We start from the raw sequence: 20,675 nt of genomic DNA on the forward strand, positions 1-20,675 counted from the left end.
AGAAGATAAAGAATGGTAGGGTGAAGGAACCATGGGTGACAAGTGAGGTGGAAAATCTAGTCAGGTGGAAGAAGGCAGCATACATGAGGTTTAGGAAGCAAGGATCAGATGGGTCTATTGAGGAATATAGGGAAGCTAGAAAGCAGCTTAAGAAGGGGCTGAGAAGAGCAAGAAGGGGGCATGAGAAGGCCTTGGCAAGTAGGGTAAAGGAAAACCCCAAGGCATTCTTCAATTATGTGAAGAAAAAAAAGAATGACAGGAGTGAAGATAGGACCGATTAGAGATAAAGGTGGGAAGATGTGCCTGGAGGCTGTGGAAGTGAGCGAGGTCCTCAATGAATACTTCTCTTCGGTATTCACCAGTGAGAGGGAACTTGATGATGGTGAGGACAATATGAGTGAGGTTGATGTACTGGAGCATGTTGATATTAAGGGAAAGGAGGTGTTGGAGTTGTTAAAATACATTAGGACAGATAAGTTCCCGGGGCCTGACGGAATATTCCCCAGGCTGCTCCACAAGGCGAGAGAAGAGATTGCTGAGCCTCTGGCTAGGATCTTTATGTCCTCGTTGTCCACGGGAATGGTACCGGAGGATTGGAGGGAGGTGAATGTTGTCCCCTTGTTCAGAAAAGGTAGTAGGGATAGTCCGGCTAATTATAGACCAGTGAGCCTTATGTCTGTGGTGGGAAAGCTGTTGGAAAAGATTCTTAGAGATAGGATCTCTGGGCATTTAGAGAATCATGGTCTGATCAGGGACAGTCAGCATGGCTTTGTGAAGGGCAGATCGTGTCTAACAAGCCTGATAGAGTTCTTTGAGGAGGTGACCAGGCATATAGATGAGGGTAGTGCAGTGGATGTGATCTATATGGATTTTAGTAAGGCATTTGACAAGATCCACACAGTAGGCTTATTCAGAAAGTCAGAAGGCATGGGATCCAGGGAAGTTTAGCCAGGTGGATTCAGAATTGGCTTGCCTGCAGAAGGCAGAGGGTGGTGGTGGAGGGAGTACATTCAGATTGGAGGATTGTGACTAGTGGTGTCCCATAAGGATCTGTTCTGGGACCTCTACTTATCGTGATTTTTATTAACGACCTGGATGTGGGGGTAGAAGGGTGGGTTGGCAAGTTTGCAGACGACACAAAGGTTGGTGGTGTTGTAGATAGTGTAGAGGATTGTCAAAGATTGCAGAGAGACATTGACAGGATGCAGAAGTGGGCTGAGAAGTGGCAGATAGAGTTCAACCCAGAGAAGTGTGAGGTGGTACACTTTGGAAGGACAAACTCCAAGGCAGAGTACAAAGTAAATGGCAGGATACTTGGTACTGTGGAGGAGCAGAGGGATCTCGGGGTACATGTCCACAGATCCCTGAAAGTTGCCTCACAGGTGGATAGGGTAGTTAAGAAAGCTTATGGGGTGTTAGCTTTCATAAGTCGAGGGATAGAGTTTAAGAGTCGCGATGTAATGATGCAGCTCTATAAAACTCTGGTTAGGCCACACTTGGAGTACTGTGTCCAGTTCTGGTCACCTCACCATAGGAAAGATGTGGAAGCATTGGAAAGGGTACAGAGGAGATTTACCAGGATGCTGCCTGGTTTAGAAAGTATGCATTATGATCAGAGATTAAGGGAGCTAGGGCTTTACTCTTTGGAGAGAAGGAGGATGAGAGGAGACATGATAGAGGTGTACAAGACAATAGATAGAGTGGATAGCCAGTGCCTCTTCCCCAGGGCACCACTGCTCAATACAAGAGGACATGGTCTTAAGGTAAGGGGTGGGAAGTTCGAAGGGGATATTAGAGGAAGGTTTTTTACTCAAGAGAGCGGTTGGTGCATGGAATGCACTGCCTGTTCTATGTTCTATTTACTTGGATTTCTAAAAGGTGTTCGTCAAGGTGCTGCATAAAAGACTTATCCATAAGATAAGGATGAATAGAGCTGAGGGATGAAGTATTAACATGGATAGATGATTAGTTAACTCATAGAAAGCAAAGAGTTGGGATACATGAGTGTTCCTCTGGTTGACAATTAGTGGTGAGCAGTGTGCCGCAGAGGTCGGTGCTGGCCTGCAACTGTTCATGATCTGGATGAGGGGACCAAGTGTAGTGTATCTAAGTTTGCTGATGATACTAAATTGAGTGGAAAAACAAATTGTGCCGAAGATACAGAGAGTCTGCAGAGAGAGATATATAAGTTAAGTGAGTGAGCAAGGGTCTGGCAGATGGAGTACAATGCTGGTAAATGCCAGGTTATCCACTTTGGAAGGAAAACTGGAAGATCAGATTATTATTTAAATGGTAAAAGATTGCAGCATGCTGCTGTGCAGAGGGACTTGGGAGCACTTGTGCATGAATCACAAAAGGTTGGTTTGCAGGTGCAGCAGGCTATCAAGAAGGCAAATGAGATGTTGGCCTTCATTACTGGAGGGATTGAATTTAAGAGCAGGGAAGTTATGTACAGGGTACTGGTGAGGCCACACCTGGAGTACTGCTTGCAGTTCTGGATTCCTTACTTGAGGAAGAATATACTGGCTTTGGAGGCAGTGCAGAGGAGGTTCACCAGGGTGATTCCAGAGATGAGGAGGTTAGACAATGAGGAGAGATTGAATCACCTGGACCTATACCCGCTGGAATTCAGAAAAATCAGAGGAGATTTGATGGAAACATATAAAATTATGAAAAGGATAGATGAGACAGAGGCAAGAAAGTTGTGTCCACTGATAGGTGAGACTAGAACTAGGGGACATAGCCTCAAGATTCAGAGGAGTAGATTTAGGATGGAGATGAGGAGGAACTACTTCTCCCAGAGAGTGCTGAATCTGCAGAATTCTCTGTCCAATGGAGCAGTGGTGGCTACCTCAGTAAATATACTTAAGACAAGTTGGATAGATTTTTTCACAGTTGGGGAATTAAGGGTTCTGGGAAAAAGTCATGTAGGTGGAGATGAGCCCATGGCCAAATTAGCCATGACCTTATTGAATACGGAGCAAGTTCAACGGGCCAGATGGTCTACACCTGCTCCTATTTCTTATGTTCTTATATTTTTTTTTAAACACGGGGAGTAATGGGTGTTCGGAATACACTGCTAGGGATGGTGGCACAGACAGATATGATAGATGTGATTAAAAAGCTTTTGGATAGGTAATAGAATGTGTGGGAGATGGAAGAATATGGACATTGTGTAGGCAGAAGGGATTAGTTTAGTTTGAAGAAACATCAGCCAGAATGGAAATAAAGAACAGTTCAAAAAGCTAACAGTGCTTGAGTAGGCAAATCCCCAGCCTGGATAGTGAGAGATATGCATTTCGCAGCTGTAGTAGTACTGCACACAATCCTTAAGTTCACCTCAGTACAGCATGATGTCAGAACTATGGCAAATTTTAAACCATCTCCCTTGTTTGTTAATGGGAATAATGATAACCCTGGAGATTATGGGTCAGTCAGTTTAATATTGGCAGGGGAGTTTTAGAAACAATAATCCAGAGTAACTACAAGGGTGGCCTGATAAAGACTCAGCACAGAGTTAAGGCACAACACTGAGCTGATGCTGAAATATGTATACAAAGAGTACTAGACAAGTGGCTTGCCAACAATTAATCCCAGCCCTTGGGACAAGATAATCAGTGACAGCATATTAAGAGATAAAAATGGTAATTGTGTACTGGCTACTGTTCTGAGTTGGGTGAGAGGACAGAGCACTGCTGCTTACGATGTACATTAAAAATTTGGAGCTGAGCCTATAATCTCAAATTTGCAAGCGAATTAAAATGAAGGAAACGATGAGGAAGAGAAAGAGAGCAAAAGACCAAGAGGGCATTACAGGCTGGTGCAATGAAATCCCGGATGCAAACAGAGAGAAAGCCAGAGTAAAGCTGTATATGTCTTGGAAATGGGCGCCACAGTAACGTAGCGGTTCGCATGATGCTATTACCCATTCTATGTGCAAGTTAAAGTGCCCATGATAACTGCTGTTTCATTCTTACATGCCTCAAATATTTCTCTGTTTATTGCCTGTGCCACTGTAATGTTATTCTTCGGTGACTGATAGACAATTCCCACCAGTGATTTTTTTTCCCCTTTGCTATTCCTACTCTCTACCCAGATGGATTCAACATTTTGCTCCTTAGATCTTATATCGTCTCTCACTATCATCCTGATCTCACACCACCTCCCTTACCTTCCTGCCTATCCTTCTAAATAACCTGATAGCCTTGGATATTTAATTCCCAATCCTGTCCACCCTGTAATCATGTTTCTGTTTTGGCCACTAAATCATAGCCCTTTGTACTGATCTGTGCCACAAGTTATTTTGAATACAACGGGCATTCAGATAAAGTGCCCTTACATTCATTGTGCCTTTAAAATCTTGTAATTTTTTTCTCTTTTGCACTTGACTTTTCTTCACTCCACTTTTACTTCTCTTTTTTCTCTTTTGCTTTTGCTTTATCTTTATCCACACTTTTCTCTTTTTCTTTATCCATACTTCTCCAACGTGTTGAACCCACCTCCCTACTATTTAGTTTAAAGCCCTTTCCACACCCCTAGTTATGCAATTCGCTAGGATCCAGGTCCCATTACGTTTCAGGTGGAGCCCATCTCATTGGAATAGCTCCCTCCTTCCACAGTACTGGTGCCGATTTCTCATGAATTCAGACCCACTTCTCCCACACCAATCCTTGAGCCACATACTTAACTCTCTAATCTTCTTGACCCTATGCCAATTTGCACATGACTCTGGTAGTAATCCAGAGATTACCGCCTTTTTAGTTCTGTTTTTTAATTTAGTCCCGAGCTGCTCAAATTCCCTCAGCGGAACCTCTTTCCTCATTCTACCCACGTGGACCATGACGACTGGATCTTTCCCCTCCCACTGCAAATTCCTCTGCAGGTCAGATAAGATGTCGCAAACATGGGCATCAGGCAGGCAACATAGCCTTCGGGACACTCTATTCTCACGACAGAGAACTCTTGTCTATTCCCCTGGCTGTACTATCCCCAATTACCATTACACTTCCCTTCTTTCCCCCCCTTTGAATGGCTCCCTGAACTATGGTGCCACAGTTAGGTTGCTCATCCTTCCTACAGCCCCCACTTTCATCTATACAGGGAGCAAGAATCTCAGACCTGTTGGACAAGCTCAAGGGCTGAGGCTCCTCCAGCACTGTTTCTTGGATCCCACTACCCACCTCACTCGCAGTCACACCCTGACCACAGACCGAGTTTGAGGCAGCTCATCTAATGAGTGTGACTACCTCCTGAAATAGAGAATCCAGGTAACTCTTCCCCCTCCCTGATGTGCCGTAATGTTTGAAGCTCATATTCCAGGTCATCAACTTTGAGCCTGTGTTCCTCAAGCAGCCAACACCTGCTGCGGATGTGGTCACCAGGAACGACAGTGGGGTCCACCAGCTACCACTCCTACACTGGTCGACTCACATAATGGCCACTCCGCTTTGACCCCCGTTTTACTTTTATTTGCTCCTGCTAATGAATCATGAATTGATTGGTCTGCCACTAATTCGCCAACACCGCGAAACATTCCTTTTTAAAACTCTCCTCTCCGATCTGTGCAAAGCTCTGTCTTTCTGCAGATTGACTGGTCCACCACTCATGGGAAAAGTATTCCCCATACATATTGTGAGGCAGCACAGTAGCCTGGAGGTTAGCACAATGCTTTACGATATAGACGACCTGGGTTCAATTCCCATTGCTGCCTATAATGAGCTTATATATTTTGCCTGTGACTATGTGTGTTTCCTCAGGTGCTCCAGTTTCCTCCTACAGTCAAAAGACATACCAGTTGGTAGGTTAACTGGTCATTGTAAATTGTCCGCTGATTAGGCTAGGATTAAATCGGAGGTTGCTGGCGGCTTGGAGGACCTATTCTGTGGATAATCTCAATAAATAAAGAAAGAAAGAAAGAAAGAAAGAACTCCTCAAACACAAGGAAATCTGCAGATGCTGGAAATTTAAGCAACACGCACAAAAAATGCTGGTGAACGCAGCAGGCCAGCCAGGCAGCATCTATAGGAAGAGGAACAGTCGACGCTTCGGGCCGAGACCCTTCGTCAGGACTAACTGAAAGAAGAGATAGTAAGAGATTTGAAAGTGGGAGGGGGAGAGGGAGATCCGAAATGATAGGAGAAGACAGGAGGGGGAGGGATGGAGCTACGAGCTGGAATGTTGATTGGCAAAATAAAGAACTCCTAACAAATTTGACAGACATAAGTTCCCCGTCGTGAAACTATTCTAACTCTGCTTCATCAGGTTAAGACTTTCCAAAAGGTTCTGCTTTGACTGTAACAATTATCTCTTTAAATCAGTCGAGCTTGTCAGAAATCGTTTCACAGAAGTTTGTGCACTGAAAAGCTGAAGAGATTTGCTTGCTTGGGGTGGTCTGAACGGAAACAGTTTTGTTCCAGTTACTACACCATCCAGTGCACACGTCTTTCTCTGATTTCAGCCCTTAGTTTCATACATAATTAAAATCACCAGTTATCATCCTCATCTCCTTTCTGTTCCCTTTGGACTGAAGATACAAAACCACCAGGCTCAAGGACAACTTCTGCCCTGCTGTTATAAGAGAATTGAATGGTCTCCTTATACGATAAGGTGAACTCTTAACCTCACAATGTACGTCATTATGGCCTTGCACCTTATTGCTTGCCTGCACTGCACTTCTCTGTAACTGTATGAACCTTATTCTGCATTCAGTTACAGTTTTCCCTTGTGTCACCTCAGTGTACTGCTATGATGGAATGATCTCTCTGGAAAGTTTTTCACTGTATCTCGGTACAATAAGCTAATTTGCCAATGTACTTATCTGTCTAAACAGGTAGCTTCATGGTAGTGGTCACAAGGTGACTTGGATCACTGGCATTTAATCCTTCCACCTTCCCAAATGTTGGGGACTAAGTGTAAAACCAAAGTTTCTGTGCTACATGGATGTTTGCTTGGGTCTTTGAGCTCTACCTATAACGGGTGCATTATCCTTAGATCGTTGGTTTAGACCGTAAGACATAGGAGCAGAATTAGTCCGTTTGGCCAATCGAGCCTGCTCTGCCATTTCATCATGGCTGATCCATTTCTCTCTCGCCCCATTCTCCTGTATTCTCCCCATAACCATTGACACCCTGACTAATCAAGAATCTATCATCTCTGCTTCAAATATATCCAATGACTTGGCCTCCACAGCTGTCTGTGGCAATGAATTCCACAGATTCACCACACTCTGGCTAAAGAAATTCTTCCTCATCTCTGTTCTAAAGGGACATCCCTCTTTTCTGAGACTGTGCCCTCTGGTCCTAGACTCCCCCATTATTAGAAACATCCACTCTATATAGGCCTTTCAATATTCGATATTCATTTTTCTAAACTCCAGTGAGTACAGGCCATCAAATGCTTCTCGTACATTAACAGTTTGATTCCCAGAATCATTCTCGTGAACTTCCTCTGGACCGTCTCCAATGCTAGCACATCCTTTCTTAGATAAGGTGTGCAAAATTGCTCACAATACTCCCCAAGTGTGGCCTGGCCTATGCCTTATAAAGATTCAGCAATACATCTTTGCTTTTGTATTCTGACCCTCTTGAAATGAATGCCAATGATTGTCTGACTCAGCACCGTCGCAGGGTGTGGGAACCTGTGGCCTTGCAGGTCAGACTCCAGAGATCCCTGACTTATGAGGCCTGGGGGGGATTTCACTGTCAGTTGAATTCTGGTTCATATTTAAATGTAAAACAGAATAAAATAGGTGAAAAAAGAATAAGGGACTGTCCTTTAAAGCATCTATGATTTTAGAAATACGATGTGGATCTTTATTGTAGGTATTGCAGGCACAGCTGGCAGGATACAAGGCTGCAATTGTGCACAATGTGGAATCAGACGAACTACTCAGCATGCGCTGGAGCAGTGGTGAGTTTCAACACTATAACTGAAACAAGATGTTGCTGATACTACCACTTCTAGTGAATGATCTCTGACGTACATAATGAGCGGGAGATAGCTTTGACTCATGTCATTCTACAGACATGCAGTAGAGAGCATCCTAACATGCTGCATCACTGCATGGTAATAAGGTGGTCTGTGATAGCTGCCTGTGTCACTGGCAATGAGCTCCCAATCTGTAGCCACCTGCACACTGCTGTTTAGCACCAGATCCTCAGGGCTTTCGACTTGACCTGTAGATAAAGCACTTTTAAAACATAGGACAGTACAGCACAGTACAGGCCCTTCAGCCCACAATGTTGTGCCGGCCCTTTAATCTACTCCAAGATCAATCTCTTCCTTCCCTCCCACATGGCCCTCCATTTTTCTTTCATCCATGTGCTTTAATCTGTTGTGGAAAGCAAAGGAGGAGATTGGTGGGGCCCTGGCAGAGGCCTTGAATTCCACACAATCTTTCCTTGTAACTCAAACCCTCCAGTGCAGACAACATTCCTGCAAATCTGTTCTGCATCCTCTCGAGCTTGACCACATCCTCTCACTATTGTGTTGACCTGAATTGCACACAATACTAGAAGACTGGTGAGTGGCTTATGTTGTGCTTTATGTAGGAAGAGCTGCAAGAACAAGACGGAACTATATGCCTTGTGGTGGGAAAGTTACTAGAATCAATTGTGAGGGACGGGATGTATTTGCATTTGGAAAGGCAGGGACTGATTAAAGATAGTCAGCTGGCTTTGTTCATGGGAGATCAAGCCCAGTGAATTAGACTTGAGTTTTTTCAAAAAGGATTACTGAGGCCAGTGGACATTGTTCATGATTCAAGTTTATTTGCCGCTGTACGTTGCAACATACAGTGAAATGCATTGTTCGCATGAACAGCCAACACATCTGAGGATGGGCTGAGGATAGCCTGTAAAGCCCAATTTATACTTCTGCGTCAAATGTATGCCATAGGTACCGCGCACCCTACGCCGTAGGGTGACATGCACCTCCCCAAAAATGTAACTCACGCGTCGCGGCGACACAGACCGCAACAACTGTGATTGGTCCGCTTGGTAGCATCGCATTTCCTCCTATGCACTTCTGGTTGCTTTTCTCTGCCATGTCTGTACACTGATGCGAAATAAGTGGTTGAAGATGATGAACCAAATCGTCAAATCTACCTGCTGACATCCGAAAATATTTGAAATGTCGTCCATGTCTCTCACAAAGAAATTCAACGCAGTGGCATAGAAACCCCACTGCCAACTAACGTTTTGGTGGTGAATTGCAGAGCGATGCTGACACAACTACGCATGCTTGCTACGGCGTAGGGCTATGCAAAAGTATAAATCAGGCCACAGCGTAGCCCATACGCGCAAGTATAAATCAGCCTTAAGTGTCGCTGCACATTGTTCAGTAGGACAACACAGAATGCAACAAGCAACAAAGCCACAACAGTAAAAAAAAATGAGCCCTGTTCCTCCTTCCCAGACTTGCATATATTTGCTCCTTTAGCTCCAGGACATGCCTCCAGGAAACACGGATTCAGCCTGCAGACATTGGGCTTTGATTTCCCAGGCAGACTCATGGAGATTCGCAGGCTCGGCTCTCGCCAATGGGCCTTGACTTCCGGGCTTGTTATTCGTCCACGGGCCTGGTCCTAGGACACGCTAAACACCAGACCCCAAAATCCAAAATTGCGGATGGCAGGGACCCAAACACTAGACCTTGAACTCCAGTCTCACCTTTTTACAAACCCAGGGTTCCTCCTGCCCGCATGGAGCTGCAACTCTGGAACCTGCTGACGACGCACTGATCCGGGGCTGCTAGGCATCCAGTACCTGACCACAGACGTCCAATATCTGTGTTGCTGGCCTTCGAATGCAAATCAGAGACTTGGACTTTGCCTGACCTCTAATTTCCCCATATCCTTAAAACCCTAACCTTATCACTACTCCCCTCTAGTCCCCAAAACTATCCCTACAAAGCTAAAAAATAATTAAAAATTAAGCAGTTATCAAACAACTAAATCTGAGCTGTGACTCAACCTTTAAGGTTCAAATAGTACAAAGACTTTAACAAGTTGTTTGATAAGGCCTGGTTTGGTAGGGTGGACAGGAGGTTAGCGTACATGGGATCCAGGATATAGAGCAAATTAGATTGGTATTAAGAGGCAGCATTTGGTGGGGGGGGGTGCTTTTCAGATTAGAGACTTTAACCAGTGATGTGCCATGGGGATCAGTACTGAATCCTTTATTGTTTTTTGGAGTGAAAGTAGGTGGTGCGATTAGAAACTTTTCAGATGACACCAGAATTGGTTGCAAAGTGACAGTGAAGGTTATTTCAGGGTGCAACAGGATCTAAATGAATTGAGAAAGTGGGTCAAGGAATGACAGATGGAATTTAACTCAGACTCGTCCAAAGTAGTGCATTTGGGAAGTTAAACTAGACTATGACAGACAAGATTCCTGGGGAGTGTTATTGAGCTGTGCATCCTAAGTAGTGCAATCTCTCAAATTGAGTATGATGTTCTCCTATACGGGGTTATTCCCTTAAAGGAGAATGCCACTGCATGACTTCGTTTAGCATGGGGAGGTTGATGCTCAGGCAGCCACCACACAGTCCTTGACGGATCAGGGTCAGGGTCCAGTGGCATGGAGTGCAAGACTACTGAGGACCCTTCACTGCTGCAGCTTTTCTTCGCTCCCATCGTGATGTGTTACTATCTTTCGCCACCTCCACTGCTGAGGTCTTGGTTGAATTGCTCTTTGTCTGGTTCCTCCCCCTTGACCCTCCTGGAGCTAAGCTCCAAACAGCATTGCCCTTGGGGTCTCAGCAACTCACAAGCCTCTCCACCATGACAAGGTGACGATCCTCGGAGTGGGCAAATACATAGTTCCTTGAAAGTGGTGACTTGGGTAGAGGGTATGGTGAAGAAGGACTCTGGTATTCTTTCTTCAGTGGCTGAGGCATTGAGTATGGGAATTGAGATGTCAGTTGACAGCTGTACAAATCACCTGGCCCATTGTGTGCAATTCAGGTTACCACACTACAGGAAGGATGTGATTAAGCTCGAGAGGAAGCACAACAGATCACAAGAGATTCATGGGCCTGCACTGGAGGGTTTCAGTTGCAAGGAAAGATTGGATTGTATAGGCTGAGACTGTTTTCCCTGGAGCATTAGAGGCTGAGGGTTAACTTTATATAAGTTTATAGAATTATGAGGGGCATAGATATGGTAGTCTTTATCCCAGGGTGGGGAAGTCGAGTATAAGAGGGTTTAGATTTAAGGTGAGAGAAGAAAGATTTAAAAGGGATCTGAGGGATAATTTTTCTTTGACACAGATGTGGTGTTTATGTGGAAAGAACTGGTAGAAGAAGTGGTAGAGACAGGTGCAATTACAATGCTTAAAAGCCAGTGGGACAGAAACATGGATAGGAATGAGGGATATAGGCCAAATGCAAGCAAATGGGATCAGCAAAGATAGATATTTTGGTTGGCATGGACTAGATGGGCTGAAGAGCCTGTTTTCATTGATTTGTAACTCCAGGAATCTATGATGTCAGGGTCTGGGAACGGCTTTGCAGCCAGAAGCTGGTGCTGGTTGGTATGGTACCAATTAAAGTGACCTTAAAACAGAGATTCCTAACCTGGGGTCCACAGACCCCTTGATTAATGGTAAGGGTCCATGGCATAAAAAAGGTCAAGAATCCCTGCCTTAAAGTATGCTTCCTTAAGCTCTGCCTGTGGAAGAAACTTACAGAATCCATTGCTGATGTTTTTTTAATTTTGCAGAGGAAATCAAACGTCAGATAACAATCCCATCGGTGTTCATAGGGTCCCATGCCTCTCAGTACCTGAGGTCTTTGTTCACTTACGACAAGGGGTAAGTGCATAATGTGTTTGTTTAACAATAAACTTCACACACCGAGTAAATCCAAATCAATTTATTCTAAGTACATGTATATCACCATAAACAGCTCTTGAGATTAATTTTCTTGTGGCATTCACAGTAAATAAAAAAGTAATAATAATAATGATAAATAAGCAATAAATAACAAGAACATGGGATGAAGAGTCCTTGAAAGTGAGTTCATAGAGAAAATAAGAAGTCGGACATTTGATGCACCCTTCAAATTTGAGCAAATCTGGCGACTTTTTATCCAATATTATCATTTAATTTGATTTATTACTCTTTCAAACTTTGTTTTGAAGTTTTAGATCGGATCAGAAAGTCTTTTTTTTTGGTTGTATCCTCAAATGGACTGCCTGGTCCCTTTTTTTCCTTTTTTTGTTTTTTTCCTCTTTATTTTAAACTCAATGTTTTTTCTTCTCTCTTTATAAACTGATAAGAGGAGAATTGCTATTTTCCTTTTTATTATATATTTTATATTAGTTTAACAATATCTATGATTTTGATAATGTTTGTCTTAATCTCCATTTATATTGTTACTGTTATATATATTTGAGATAATTCTCCTCTTGGTTGTGTTTATGCTCCTTTTAAATCAATAAAAAGATTAATAAAGAAAGAAAAGTGAGTTCATAGATTGTGGGAACAGTTCAGTGTTGGGGTGAGTGAAGTTATCCCCTCAGGGGTTCAAGAGCCTGTTGTCTGAGGATGGCTGTACTGGAACCTTGTGGTATGGATCTTGAGACTTCCGTACTTCCTTTGTGATGGCAGCAGTGAGAAGCGAGTCTTCCTGCGACAGCACTCCATGTACATGTGCTCAGTGTTGGGGAGGGCTTTACCCAAGATGGACTGGGCTGTATCCACTATTTTCTGTAAGCTTTTCTGTTCATGGGCACTGGTGTTTCCATACCAGGCCACAGATTCTTTTTAAACCTTTCTTCTCACCTTCAATCTATGCCGTCTAATATTCAACTCTCCTACCCTGGGATAAAGACTATCTATAGTGTGGCCCAAAACATTGTTTGTTCACTCTTTTCCATAGACGTAACCTGGCCTGCTGAGTTGCTCCAGCATTTTGTGTGTGTTGCTTGGATTTCCAGCATCTGCAGATTTCCCTTTGTTCGTGACTGAACCAGGTTGCACAACCAAGTTTCAGGAATTGTGTACAGGAACATCTGTGCTGAGTATGGATTGGACACTCCCAAGTTCAAATGGGAAACACCCGAAAAGGTAGTGGAGAAGGACAGAGCGAAGATCCTGTGGGACTTCCAGATACAGACTAATGAGTAGGTACTGGCCAACCAACTAGACATAGCCATTATGGACACGGAACAGAAGAAAGCAAAAGTAATAGATGTGGCGGTTTCAAGTGACAGTAACATCAGGAAGAAAGAATATGAGAAGCTGGAGAAATAGCAGGGCTTGAAAGAGCAGATAGAGAGGATGTGGAAGGTTAAAGCCAGAGTAATCCCAGTGGTGATAGAAACGCTTAGAGCTGTAACACCTGGACAAGGAGAGTGACTCCAACAAATCTTGGGAGCAACATCTGAGATCTCAGTCCAGATGAGTGCACTATGAGGAACAGCAAGGATACAGTAGAGGACCTGAAATTGAGGGAAAAATACACATATACACCACCCATAAAGGGTGAGAAAATATATAATATATATAATAGTTAAGTAAGTAGTGCAAAAATGTATATAAAACAGTAGTGAGGTAATGTTCATGAGTTCAATGTTTATCCAGAAATCGAATGGCAGACGGGAAGCTGTTCCTGAATCATTGGGTGTTTTCAGGCTCCTGTATGTCCTTCCTGATGGTAGCGATGAGAAGAGGCATGACCTGGGTGATGGGGGTTCTTAATGATGGATGCCGCCATTTTGAGGCATTGTTCTTGAAGATGTCTTCGATATGATCTTGTTTTTGATATGCCTAATATTCTGACTACTTACCCCATCTTGTAGACTTCTGTTAGGTCACCCCTCAGCCTCCTTCATTACAGGGAAAATTACCTCGGCCCATCCAATTCCTCCAAACCAGTCACCACCTTGATGAATCTCCTCAGCACACTCTTTCTAGCACAACCACATTCTTGTAATGATTGGGTGACAAGTTCTGCAGATAAAACTCTGAAGCCACAGTAGCATCACGGTTAACGCTGCGCTATTACTGCTCAGGGTGCCAGAGTTCGGAGTTCAGTTCTGGCGGTGTCTCTTAAGGAGTCTGTATGTCCTCCTCTGGAATCCGTGGGTTTCCTCTGGGTGCTCTGGTTTCCTCCCACATGCAAAGACATGCCAGTGAGTAGGTTAATTGATCATTCTGAATTGTCCTATGATAAGGCTAGGGTTAATTTGGGGTTGCTGGGTGCAACGTGGTTCAAAGGACCAGAAGGGCCTATTCCATACAGCATCTCAATTGATAGATAGACAGTTAGACAGACAGATGCATAACCAGTGTTGTATAAAGTTGCTATATCGCAGCTCTTATATTCAAGTTCAAGTTTATTGTCACTCAGCCATACACATATACAGCTAAACGAAACAGCATTGCTCTGGAACCAAGGTGCAAAAAGCAGTGCATGCAACATATAAAATAATATTTAAACAATAATAATAACAGCTATTAAAAAATTCTGTAGATGTACAGATTGGCATAAAGTGCATATTCGGCATACAGTTAAATATACAAAGGTATAATGCTACTGGCGCTGTGATAAATAGTGGTAGCAGGGGGCTCAGAAGTCTCACCAGCCTGGGGGAAGAAGCTGTTACCCAGCCTAACAGTCCTTGTTCTTATACTGTGGTACCTTCTGCCTGACAGTAGGAGATCGAAGAGATTGTGAGATGGATGTGGGGGGAGAGAGGCCTCAGTGATTCTCTCAGCAGTCTTCACAATCCATTGTAGGGTTTTGTAGTCAGATACCTTGTTATTCCTATACCAGATGGTGATACAGCTGGTCATGACATGCGTTGATGCTGAAGTAGAATGTGTTTAGAATGGGGCTGGAGAGCTTTGCTTTCCTCAATTTCCTTGGAGTGAAGGCGTTGCTGTGCTTTCTAGACTGGAAAGGTGGTGTTGAGGCATAAAGTGAGATCATCTGTGATGTGAACTCTAAGAAACTTGTTGCTTCTGCCTCATTCCACACAGGAGTGGTCAGCCTGCACCTTCCTGACATCCACAACAGTCTTGTCCATATTGTTGTGTTTGCACCCATCCATAAGCTGTTCTACTTCCTCTCTGTACGCCAACTCGTCATTGTTGTTGATGAGGCCAACCACTATTGGTCAGCAGCAAACTTAATAAGACCATAGATATAGGAGGAGAATTAAGCCATTTGACCCATCGAGTCTATTCCGCCATTTCATCATGTCTGATGCAATTTTCCTCTCAGCCCCAATCTACTGCCTCCACTCTCCCCCCCGTATCCCTTCATGCTGTGACCAATCTAGAATCTATCAATCTCTGCCTTAAATATACATAATGATTTGGCCTCCACAGCTGCCTGTGGCAACGAATTCCACAAATTCACCACTCTCTGGCTAAAGAAATTCCTCCCATCTTCGTTCTAAAGGGACACCCCTCTATTCTGAGGCTGTGTCCCCTGGTTTTAGACTCTTCCACCATAAGAGATATCCTCTCCACATCCACTCTATCAACACCTTTCACCATTCGATAAGTTCGATGAGCTCACCCCTGATTCTTCTACATTCTAGTAAATATAGGCCCAAAGCCATCAAACGCTCTTCATATGACAAGCCATTCAATCATGAATCATTTTGGTGAACCTCCTTTGAACCGTCTCAAGTTTCAGCACATCCTTTCTAAGATAAGGGTCCCAAAACTGCTCACAATACTCCAAGTGAGGCCTCACCAGTGCTTTATAAAGTCTCAACATTGCATCCTTCTAGTTCTCTTGAAATGAATGCTAACATCGCATTTGCCTTCCTCACCACAGACTCAACCTGAAAATTAACATTTAGAGAATCCTGTGCAAAGTCTCGCAAGTCCCTTTGCGCCTCAGATTTTTGTATTTTCTCTCCATTAGAAAATAGTCACCTTTTCATTTCTTCTACCAAAGTGCCTATCCATACACTTCCCAACACTGTATTCCATCTGCCACTTCTTTGTCCATTCTCCTAATCTGTCTGGGTCTGTCTAGCCTCTCTACTTCCTCAAATTTACCTGCCCCTCCGCCTATCTTTGTATTGTCTACGAACTTTCCAACAAAGCCATCAATTCCATCATCCAAATCATTGGCATATAATGTAAAAAGCATTGGTTTCAACACAGGCCCCTGTGGAACACAATTAGTCACTGCAGCCAACCAGAAAAGGCTCCCTTTATTCCCTGGCCTGCTGAGTTCCTCCAGCATTTTGCGTGTGTTGCTTGGATTTGCAGCATCTGGAGATTTTCTCTTGTTTCTCCTTTGTCTCAAACCACATTGTGTTCCAGTCTCTAATAGTAGCTTGCCATATTGATCATCCTTCACCCCATCCCTCTGCGGTGTCACTTTCATGGAGCTGTGGATTTTGACCCCTAGGCCTCTCTATTCATCAATAAAATGAATATTATCTGCTTACCAATGGTCTATCAAACTTCCCATCAGCTTTATATCCAGATGTGGGCCTGGGTAAGCTCTGGTGCAATTCACACTACCACCAATTTCCATGCCGTCCATATCGTTGCTCTTTTTTTTTTCCTACATCTATAGCAGGTTGTTATGTATATCACCAACAGCAAAGGCCTCAGAACTGAAGTCCTCGATGTCACCACTAGTCACAGACTTCCAATCAGAAGAAAATCCTTTCTCCACTATGTATGCTTCTTAAAATACCTTCAGTGATCCAGTCTCTATAACCCTCTGGGGAAGAAATTTATAGAGATTCACCAAAATTCTAAGCTCAGAGTGAAATTTATTGTCCGAGTACATACATGTCACCACATACAGCCCTGAAATTCTTTTTTGACACCCTCTGCAAAAAGAAATTCTTAAATCCCTCAGTCTCCAAAGACTGGCTGCTTATTTTGCATCTATGTTCCCTCATTGAAAATTTCAACACATGTGAAAACATCTCAGCATATGCCTTATCTTGACTCCTTAGGATCTTAATTGGTTTCAATAAGATCGTCCTAGGTTATGACAGATTCCTGTCAGTTCAGGGTATTGCTGATTGAAGTTATCCATGCAGTTCAGGATCTTGATGGTTGTAGAGTAGTAGCTGTTCCTAAGTGAGGTGGTGTGGGACCTAGGGCTCCTGAACCTCTTTCCTCATAGTGGTAGAGAGAACAGGGCATAGACTGGATGTTGGGGGCCCCTGATGTTGGATGTTTCTTTCTTGTAGCGGCGCTCCATGTACATGTACTCTATGGTGGGGTGGGATTTTCCTTTCTGCGCTGTATTCACCATCTTTCTAGAGCTTTTTCCATTCCTGGACAAGTTTCCATGGTTCCCATGTGTCTTAATCTTCAATGAGGAACCTTGTCAAAAGCTTTGTCATGCCCTCATCAATTATCCTGTCAAAATACACAATCAAGTTTGAGAGACATGACTTCTCCTCCTCAAAGCCATGCTGACAATTCCTGTTAAGTCTATGCTTTCCCAGATCTGAGTAGTTCCTATCTTTAAGAACATTTTCCAATGATTTCTCTACAACTGCTGTAAGGCTCAGCTGCTTATAATTTTGTGACACACATCAAAGTTGCTGGTGAACGCAGCAGGCCAGGCAGCATCTCTAGGAAGAGGTACAGTCGACGTTTCAGGCCGAGCCCCTTCATCTCAGCCCGAAACGTCGACTGTACCTCTTCCTAGAGATGCTGCCTGGCCTGCTGCGTTCACCAGCAACTTTGATGTGTGTTGCTTGAATTTCCAGCATCTGCAGAATTCCTCATGTTTGCGTTTATAATTTTGTGGTTTGTTTCTATTGCCCTTCTGTCTATTCTCCAGTCCTCTGGGACCTCACCTGTAAAGAGGATACAAAGATCTCTACCAAAGCCCCAACGATCTCCTGTGTTGTTTCTCTCAATAGCTTGGGATAGATCTTGTCAGGCCCTTGTGTCCATACTAACTTCAAAGTTCAAATTAAATATGTTCTCAAATAACGTATGTGTTACCGTATACGATCTTGAGATTGAGGTTCATGTAGGTGTTCATAGTAGAACAAAGTAATATATAAAATTTTACACTTTAATTAGAGTCATAGAACACTACAGCAAACAAAGAAACATTTTAGATTAGATTAGATTCAGCTTTATTGTCATTGTGCCGAGTACAGATACAAAGTCAATGAAATACAGTTAGCATCTAACCAGAAATGCAAAGAATAGTGTTATTTACAAAATAACTGCGAATAAAAAGTAAGTGCTACAGCTTTATAAAATCCTGGTTAGAACACATCTGCAGTATTGCATACAGTTCTGGTCACCCCACTATAGGAAGGATATTGAGGCTTTGGAGAGGGTGCAGAAGAGGATGCTGTCTGATTTAAAGGGCATGTGCTATGACGAGAGGCTAGTTAAACTTGGGTTGTTTCCTGTGGCACATTGGAGGCTGAGGGGAAGTCTAATAGATGTTTACATGATTATGACAGGCATAGATAAAGACAGACAGTATCTGTTCCCCCAGGTTGAACTGCCTAATACCAGAGGGCATGCATTGAAGGTTCAAGGGGGATGTGAGGATAAATTTTTTTAAAAACTTAGACAGTGGTGGATGCCTGGTATGATGGTAGAGGCGAATACATTACAGGCTTTTAAGAGATGCTAGGTAGGCACATGGATGTAAAGAAGATGGAGGGATATGGACATTGTGTAGGTAGGAGGGATTGGTGTTTTTTATTTGCTTTTTAGCACACCATTGTTTTTAAACTATTGAATTTAACACTTGCCATCAATAGATATTTTACCAGCTAATCTGTGGTTAAGTGCTTTTTGTTTGCCTCTGTTCTTGAAGAGCCACTATTTTCCAATTTGCTGATACCTTTGTGGAGCTCAGTCAGTTTTGGAAGCCTTCACCCAATGAGAGCACTATCTCTACAAAATCTTCCTTGGGTGTAAAATAGTCCCCCAGTGCTGCTAGAAATTCCAAGATTGAGACCCTCCAATGCTGATGACATAGGCCTATACTTCCAGGTCAGAATGGTGAGCAGCTTGGAAGAGCCCTGACACATGTTGAAGTTCCCCTGGCCTGGGAGTTGTTGTCAGGTGTGATAATCTTCTTTTCTCTGGGAACATGCACATTATGCCATTATATCCTTCAAAAACCACGTTCTCCCCCTAGCCAGGCAGAAGCTTCAGAACTCTGTTGTAGGACATGGAAGCTTGTTCCAAGTCAAACACACAACGTCAGGAAGGGTTGAGATTCTGAATCGGGTTTAATATCACTGGCATATCTCATGAAATTTGTTAACAAGAAATGTATGATAAATATAGAAAAAATCTGAATTACAGTAAGTATATGTATGTATATTAAACAGTTAAAATAAGTTGGCAAAAACAAAAATAATAAAAAAATAGTGAGGTGATGTTCATGGGTTCAATGTCTATTTGGATGGCAAAGGAGTAGAAGCTGTCCTGAATCACTGAGTGTGCGCTTTCAGGCTTCTGTACCTCCTTCCTGCTGCTACCATGAGAAAAAGGCATGTCCTGGGTGGTGGGGTGCTAACAGAACAAAGAGTGGGAAGGAAGAGATGATCTGTCTGTAGGAGTTCAGAAGAGACATCAGAGTCATGCCTGTCCCCTGCTTTTGTGAGGCAGCAGATTCCTTTGGCTCCCTTAGGTGCATTAGTCTGATTGCATTGCCGAAATCACTTACAAACAAGAAAATCTGCAGATGCTGGAAATCCAAGCAACACACACAAAATGTTGGAGGAACTCAGCAGGCCAGGCAACATCTATTGAAAGGAGTACAGTCGACATTTCGGGCCAAGACCCTTCCTCAGCACTGGAAGGGTTTCGGCCTAGAATGTTGACTGTACTCTGGCATATTTTGTGCATTGCAGAAATCATTTACGCCACTTTACTGTTATGGTATTTTATATGGTGGCTCCATTTGTCCCTGTCGTGGTGTGGTGTGTTTTCCTCAGAGCTGCCTGCATCAATCTCTCCACCTCCAAATGTTCCTCCTTGTGTTTGTTCACAGTGCGTACGTTCTATTGATGCCGGACTTCAGCTTCCCGCTGGGATATTACCTCATTCCATTTACTGGTGTGGTTGGAATTGTGATTGTCGTCATGATCACTGTCATGGTAAGTGCATATTGCAGGTCATGTCACTGTTAGAGTTCTGCATATCAAAAGTATTTCAGCATCATTGTCTTCCAATTTTCACCCTGTTGGTTGAAATATTGTGAACCCAAATAATCAGATATTGCCTGACTTGCTGAGTTCCTCTAGCATTTTATGGGTGTTGCTAACTAGATTCCAGAATGACTCTGGAAGCAAAGGGAACGAGCAGCCATAACTTGTGAATACTGGAGTCTGTGGAGTAGAAGATTCAATGCTCAAATTAAACTTATTATCAGAGTCACCATGTACAGCGCTGAGATTCATTTTCTTTCGGGCATACTGAATAAATCCATGATACTATAGTAACCAAAACAGAATCAGTGAAAGTCCACACCGACCTGGGTGTTTAACCAGTATACAAAACACAAGTTATGTAAATGCAAAAAGAAAGAAAGAAAGAAAAAATAAATAAATGGGAACTAAATATTGAGAACATAAGATGAAGAGTCCATTGATTGTGGGAATAGTTCAGTGATTGTTAGGGTTGCCAACTGTCCCGTATTAGCTGGGACATCCTGTATATCGTGCTAAATTAGTTTGTCCCATACGGGACCGC

At 43.3% G+C, this 20,675-nt stretch overlaps 1 protein-coding gene across 2 annotated transcripts in view; it reads left to right on the forward strand.

The window, feature by feature from the left end:
* Positions 1 to 20,675, forward strand: part of LOC134346902 (E3 ubiquitin-protein ligase RNF167-like) — a 184,760-nt gene that overhangs the window by 50,745 nt on the left and 113,340 nt on the right. For both annotated transcript variants that reach the window (XM_063048736.1, XM_063048737.1), the window contains exons 6-8: positions 7,821 to 7,908; positions 11,720 to 11,810; positions 19,975 to 20,080. In XM_063048736.1, the coding sequence (XP_062904806.1) occupies positions 7,821 to 7,908; positions 11,720 to 11,810; positions 19,975 to 20,080 (285 nt within the window). The remainder of the gene's footprint in view (positions 1 to 7,820; positions 7,909 to 11,719; positions 11,811 to 19,974; positions 20,081 to 20,675) is intronic.

Source organism: Mobula hypostoma, chromosome 5 (assembly GCF_963921235.1).
Source record: "Mobula hypostoma chromosome 5, sMobHyp1.1, whole genome shotgun sequence".
Taxonomy (NCBI): domain Eukaryota; kingdom Metazoa; phylum Chordata; class Chondrichthyes; order Myliobatiformes; family Myliobatidae; genus Mobula; species Mobula hypostoma.